General features: G+C 31.9%; 1 protein-coding gene across 1 annotated transcript; it reads right to left on the bottom strand.

Moving 5' to 3' along the window:
* Positions 1-503: 503 nt before the first annotated feature.
* LOC123662840 (FMRFamide-related peptides-like) lies at positions 504-2,260 on the bottom strand. The gene is made up of 2 exons (XM_045597633.1): positions 2,130-2,260; positions 504-1,503 (listed from the first exon to the last, which is right to left on the bottom strand). Exons 1-2 carry the CDS (start codon positions 2,258-2,260, stop codon positions 1,068-1,070), a joined length of 567 nt encoding a protein of 188 aa, XP_045453589.1. The 3' UTR covers positions 504-1,067.
* Positions 2,261-7,514: the final 5,254 nt, after the last annotated feature.

Below are 7,514 nucleotides of genomic sequence, written 5' to 3'. Positions count from 1 at the left end.
TACAGCCTAAAATGTCAGAATCACAAGATTCTGCACAGGAATTTAGTGGTAGTGTTACTTCAGCAAGATAGGAATACTAGTATTTTAACAGAAGTTGGTACATTTTTGTTAGAAAGTTCAAGATACTGGGCGAAGTTCATAATTGATCGTATTATAACTCGTCGCGTCATGTACTAACGTCTTATGTCGCTCATCTTAGACAACGGGTTAACCCAGCCTTGAAATTTGGATACTAGCACTAAGTATTTCAAAAGACAGAGAACTAATTATGTAATTTTATTAAATATTTGATTTCAAATACAGTATTGTACAATGTTATTTAAATTAAAAAGAATTGACAGTTAGGTCACACGTTCAATATTTTTTTAATATCTTACATTTTCTCCGATTGAAGTTCTTAAAGTAAGGTAATGTGTTTTAATGTTTTCATACTTTGGCACACTGAGTAGTGCAATCGACTAAGAGACCTTGTAATGATTAATACATCATAGAATGCCAAGTTATTGTAAAATAAACTTAAAACTGGTGGACGTAAAAATGAAGTTTTTGTTACAAAGCTTAAGAATGGGGGGGGGGATAATAATTTTAAAAATGATAGTAATTTAAACAAAATAACGTACACCACAGAAGTATAAAGAAAATTTATGTTCCGTAAAAGACTAAAAATAGTTAGAAAAGCGTATTTTGCTTTAGATCAATTGAAGGATTAACATCGATTTTCATACAATTTATTTCATTTTAAAATTTCTTAGTATAATTTTTTATATAAATATCAATAAGAATTCTCTAATTTGTTTTTGGTTTTACGCCACAATTGTTAAAGTTGGTGATTGATTTTATAAAGAATAATGTTAACTAAAATATATATCTTTTTTCTTTTATATAATTTTTTAAAACATAATAAATAATTTGTACATTTTTTTAAATAATTTAAGTTATACACTTGTAAAAAAGTACAAGAAAACTTATCTAACATATCATAATCTAGAAGATGTTTAGAAGATAAAACTTTGGCACAAAAACATTTTCCTGGAGATCACGTCTGACTTTGAAAGTATCACAAAAAATTACGATTGGCAATCGTGACAATCGGTCGATCTCTTCTTCCTCTCAGGCTCTTCTAAGTCAGTATCTCTGGTCAGTTCCTCGCTGTCCCTTCCGAGTCGGATGAAATGGTCCCTGGCCCTGCTTTTTCTTTGGGGATAGCCACTTACAACTAGCTCTGAACCTTGTTCATATTCAGGTTTGTCTTCGTCAGTTGATCTTCCGAGACGAATGAATTTGGGATCACGGCCCAGTCTTACGAAGTTGGAAACACGTTTTGAGGCAGGGCTATCGTATTCATCTTCATAGGTCCTCAGGAGTGATATGAGGTCGTCGGTGGTGAATGAGAGGGGCTGTGTTCTTCCGAAACGAAGAAAGCTGTTACCTCTCCTTGTTGGACGCTGGAACGCTTCGCGAACCTCACCAGCTGAAGGTTCCGGTGGGTAAGATCTTCCAAACCTGTTGCAGGTTAAAGTTTTCTTTAATTTCAGATATTTTAAATCTTAAAAAAAATGAAATATACTTAAGTTTTCGTCTAACAAAGTAGCCAAAAAACATTTTTTTTATTAGCAAATTTTGAGGTTTAAGCACCGTATAAACTTCTTTTTAACTGATAGGATGGACCCAACTGAGTTTGTGGATGTCAAATTTTTTGGATAATTTTTATGGAGCCTTATAGTGAAGAAAAAAAATTGATAGAAATTAGTACATTTTTGTGTAACTGATAGACAGCTCAACAGAATTGTAGACTAGGCTACAAAGCCAGTGTATTTTCCTAGTAATTTAGAGTGATAAACTAACATTCTGTCTTACATATTGTTTTCTAATGTTTATGCAAAATTCACTAATTACAATGATACAACTTTTTGGATTTTATCGCAGAGAGATTTTGGAGATTATCAAGAGTGAATAGGCATCTTCTAGGCAAGCGCGCACCATCTTAGACTGCATCTTAACTTACCATCAGGCGAGATCGCAGTCAAGCGCTAGTTTGTATATTTAAAAAAATATTAGGTTTTTTTTATCGCCCGACATTTCGGATACTTTACAGCAACCATGTTCATGGGAGGAATATTCCGTCTTACCTTATCATACTTCTATCGATAGCACTTCTGCGCCTCGCTTCAAGATCTGGAGATCGTCTGACAGGATTAGCCATAACGCCGGCTGCTAGGCAGATCACCACCACCAGCATGATAATTCTGTTGTTTATCATGACTTCTGCCAGGGCCCTGGATAGAAATAATTTCGTTAAAACCAAATAAATATTTACTAATATACGACGAAAACCAATCGAGTTTAATTACATCGACAACGTAGGTAGAGGAAAAAATGTGTCAAGAATATGCGCGCTATCAAAGATAACTCAAAAAATAGTCATCAATTATTGATCAAATTTAATTGGAACTACAAAATAAGTATCAACTTTTGATTAAAAAAAAGGTTATCAAAATCAGTATACCCAGTGAAAAGTTATGCGGTATAATGCAATGTAGATCGACGAAAAATAGTCAAGTAAACACGCATTAGTAGATAGGTATAACAAAAAAAAGCACGGAAACATGACACGCACCACCTTTCTACTAAAAAAGTCATCAAAATAGGACCCACTTTAAAGTTCTGAGGTAACATATATAAAATAATTGTGTTTGCTCGCAAACGAAAAAAAAAACCGACTTCAATTACATCGACGAGTAATACAACGTAGATCGGCGAAAAAATAGTAAAGTAACTACGCGTTATCAAAGATTAATCAAAAAGTAGTTATCAGATCTCAATAAAATTTATATGTGACCACATGACAAACATCAGCTTTCGATTAAATTAAAAATTATTAAAATCGGTACACCCAGTAAAAAGTTATTGCGTATTTTTAAGAGTTTCCCTCAATTTCTCTGGGATCCCATCATCAGATCCTGGTTTCCTTATCATGGTACTAAACTAGGGATATCTCCTTTTCAACAAAAAAAGAATTATCAAAATCGGTACATCCAGTAGAAAGTTACGTGGTATAATACAACGTAGGTCGACGAAAAAAGCGTCAAGTAAAAACGCATTATTAGATATAGCTCGAAAAGTAGTTATTAGATCTCAAATAAATTTAAATGGGACCAATTGACATAAACCACCTTTCAATTAAAAAAAATTTGTCGAAATCGGTCCACACGGTCAAAAGTTCTGATGAAACATACATTTAAAAAAAAATACAGTCGAATTAAGAACCTCCTCCTTTTTTGGAAGTCGGTTAAAAATACAATCGAATTGAGAACCTCCTTACAACAATACAATCGAATTGAAAACGTCAACAGTTACAAGGTCAATTACAAAGCTATTCAAAAATGTCTATTTGAATAGTAAAATTATTGTTTTACCTCCTCGCACAAACCTCTAAAAAATTTAAACATTAAAAACTTAAAACACATATAAATAAAGTATATTTATTGAATGTAAGTAACTCGTAAGTGAATAAAGTTACAATACGAGAAACATACAATATTTTCACACATTTTTTTATTGGATAATAACTCAAAAAGTTGTCTGTAGACAATATTTTTCAAACGAATAAAATTGAATAGAATTCCTAGAAACTTTCGTATGTGTCAAAGTAAAACTAAATATATACATTTTAAGTATTGCTACTTTATTGTAAAAGGAATCGGTATTTCCTGATATACGAATTGTAAAGGTCGTGAACTAGAGGAAGGTCATTCAGATAGACTCATCGGCGCCGCCGCCCGTTACCAAGATTTGAACAAAAATAAAAACATAGTATGTTGTTAAGCGCAATGCGTACTTTCTTTTAATTCCTTTTTAGTGATTATATTTGTATCGATCTCATAATACTCTTAACGTATTAACTTTTGAGTATTAAATGCGTTTTTTGACATAAGAGTCAGTTTTTTTCAAGTTTTACGATTCTTTATAGATGAAACTTAGGTCCAGCAGTTGGATTTTTTCTTACGACTATATAGTAAAATATATGAAAGAAATTTAATAATAACCGTTAATGTATAGGATTTTGATAAATAAGTTAGTAGATAGATAAGGGAAAATAAGTTGGTGTAGTATTTATTTATCAAAAGCCCTGAAATAGTAGATATTAAAATTATTTATTGATGTATAGATACTTATTAGTCAATTAAAATAATTAAAATATTCCTGGAAAAATAAAACGACAACCAGGACGATTTTCACGAGGACCCAGAACCACAGAGAAATAATGATGGACCCACGGAGCCTTAATATCAACAAATAAGGTTGACACATGTCAGGTAAATCTAATAAGACCTTCTTTCGCAGAACTTTTAAAATAAAAAATACGATTGCGATTTCTAAGTGCCGATATTTGAATGATTGATACACTTACTTCAATGTACTATTTAAGTATTTAATTCTTTTATTTATCTGTTTTTATGTTCTATTTAACGTTTGATTGGTACAGATATGAAATATGCGATTTTTAAAAAAATATAATATATACTCGTATTTATTCCAAAGAATAACAATGTATTGACGAAAGTTAGTATAAGCTACAGTAGCTTTGACTGCATTAATCGTAGCTGGCTACGAACACTTCTCTGCTACAAACAGTATTACGTAGCTAGTAGTATAATCGTAATACTCTCAATGGACACCGTATTAAATACAATCAATTGATCTATATAAATAAAAATGAATATCTATAATTCAGAACGTGCCCAGCTTCCGAATGACTGGATATGTTTTTCGTGTTCCTTATTGTCATTACAAGGTTTGCATAAAAAATTAAAAGAAGTCGATATTTTCACAAATATTAACACATAAAATTCAAATGCGCAAAATATTTTATTTTATTAAAATTTTCCCAAATACCCATTTAATTCTGTTCACAAATAATCAAGTCAGTAGCTTAACCTGATAATACTATTCTCTAAAGTTCGTTAATTTAAGTTACAAAGCCAATTAAATTAACATGTTTAATTGCATTGATTAATTGTTAAACAAACAGACAACGCTTCGCTTCAGAATTACTTCTTAAACTTTGAATAGACCACGGCAAACTGTACGACGATTATGTCGGACATTGTTTTAATACTATTCAAGTGTATACGTGTTGTGTTTGTGAGAAATTCAGTGTACACTAAAGCCTCGTTCCTGTTCATTCTCGTTGAAAATTTCATGTGAAAAATTCAACCATTCGTATAGAAAACGACTCGTTTTATTGTAGGTTTATATATACAGGGCATTAGTGTATTGTGAATTAGTTTTAACTAAATTTAAATAATTTTATTCGATATTAATCTTTAAAAACTTGCTTTTAATGTCTATTATCGCTTGGTTCATCATGACCGTGGTAAAAGAAGGCGTATGGACAAATTTGTCGCCTTCTCGTCTGCAATAGCATCGTAAAGCGTTAAAGCACTTTTTTTACGATGATATGTATAATATTGATTACAATAATGCATTGTTATATCCCTCGGCTGGTCATAGAATATTATTGTTTATTGGATGTCATTTTTATAAGGCTATTTCTACCAATATTTTAGAGAAAACGTGAATTTGTATGTATTTTACCGAATGTAGTATTCACTTCAGTCTGTAATATACCTCTGCTGGCCTCTTTCCCCATGCAGGAGAAGGATCAGAGCTTAATCCACCACGCTGCTCCAATGCGGGTTGGCAGTTTTTTTTTTTTTTTTTTTTTTTTTTCCTTTATTGGGAAACAAACAGCACAAAGAATAAATTCGTTCATGAAACTTAAAAAAAAATAATCAAGCCAACAAAGTTTCCACTTAAAACTATGAACAAATAAATTAGACAATACAATAACTATAATTTATACATACTACACAATACAATAAAATATAGATGTACTCAGGGCGTATATATAACATTAAAAAAAAAAAACAAAGACAAATATACATTATACAAATCGAACACTATTACACTATATTTCGATTAGTTATGGAAAAAAATTTTGCTTCTATAATATAATTACAATTCAACATAGCTTTTTATATATATTAGATTTTGTATTTTTTTTATACGACTAGGTCGGCAATCAAGCGTACAGCTTATAATGCTAAGGGGTTACCGTAGCTTATAGACGCCTGCAATACCACAAGCATCGCAAAGGCGTTACCGACCCTACCCCTAATCTTCCAAGAGCTGTGATCACCTTATTCACCACAGGAACACGTCACTGCTTAAAAGCACTATTATTTGGCTGTGATCTTCTGTAAGGTCGAAATACTTCCCCAGTCAGGCTGCTCCAGATTTTGAGCAGGATAATTCCTCTTGTGCCCTTTTTCAGTTAGCTAGTACATATACTACTACATCATATTTTATGGACTGTATGGAGCTTACTATTTTGATTGTTACAAATTTAGTTCCAAGTGAACGAGAGGTTTGTGGATTCAATTAAGAACTTCCCCAAATCTGTTATAATCCACGTTTGACGGTGGATAAATTGATGAGATTCTGAAACATTCCCAATTGTAGAACTTAGTAGAGCTTAAATAACTAGTAAAACAACTATTTTAGCCATTACAACAGATTCATATTATATATTTTATCGCTCCGATCGCTCCTTCGCTTCCGTCTATTGAACATAGGCCTTCCCAAGTTTGGGCAAGATATGTCAATGTTAACAATTTAGGTAGGTTAAGATATATAAACCCGTAGATTTGATACTTCTGAAGAAATTAAGTGGATCTGAAATAAACTAAAACGGTAAGCAAAGTCCCTAATCGCTTATATATTGGACTGACCAATAAAATTCTTTCTGTATCGATTAACTTTTTGTAGACAATGTGACAAATTCATTTATAAACAGGATAGGTATCGGACGTTTACTTGAAAGTGCTTATTTGGCACTTATTTTTCTGTAAACATCTTAAAGACATCAACAAATTGACAGATTTACATTTGAGTTCGATTTGTTGAAAGCGTTTCGTTGCTTCGCTTAATTTGCGAAATAAAGATAAGGTCTTTTGGTAAATTGTTTAGCACGTAAATAATACGTAGTGATAGTGCGAAGAATTTTTTAAAACTTTTTATTTCTTTAACTAATGGAAATAGAGTAAAATAAAATATATTTTATATTTACGGACTTGGGAACGAAATTCAAAAAAGTTTGATGTTCACGATTGGCTGTTATTTTGTGTGTTATTAACATACGATATGGATAGATTCGGATCAATTTAACAGTCCTTTAAAAAAATATTGTCATGGCCTTTAAAAACCTTCGTAAGTCTACTTTTAGGCTTCAGTTTTATTAATATGCTTTGTAATTGGTATCTAATCTATTTATTGATTGTTGCTCTTTTATTTAGTGAAAGTCCAGCCCGCCGGACCTATGATCTACATAGATCACCGGTGCGGGCTAGATAAGGATTGCAGTGAACCGGAAAGTTTGGTCCAAACTTGGGAAGGCCCAGGTCCAGCAGTGGACTGCGATAGGCTGAAGTGATACATAAATAAATACATTC

The sequence above is a fragment of the Melitaea cinxia genome, chromosome 19 (genome assembly GCF_905220565.1).
Source record: "Melitaea cinxia chromosome 19, ilMelCinx1.1, whole genome shotgun sequence".
Taxonomy (NCBI): domain Eukaryota; kingdom Metazoa; phylum Arthropoda; class Insecta; order Lepidoptera; family Nymphalidae; genus Melitaea; species Melitaea cinxia.
Note: the sequence above shows the minus strand (reverse complement) of the source record. Positions and strands in the feature narration are given on the sequence as shown.

Coding starts and splice junctions, on each gene's coding strand:
- LOC123662840 (XM_045597633.1), bottom strand. CDS start 2,260: ATGATAAACAACAGAATTATCATGCTGGTGGTGGTGATCTGCCTAGCA. Junction 1,504..2,129: donor ATCGATAGAAGTATGATAAG/GTAAGACGGAAT, acceptor AACCTGCAACAG/GTTTGGAAGATCTTACCCAC.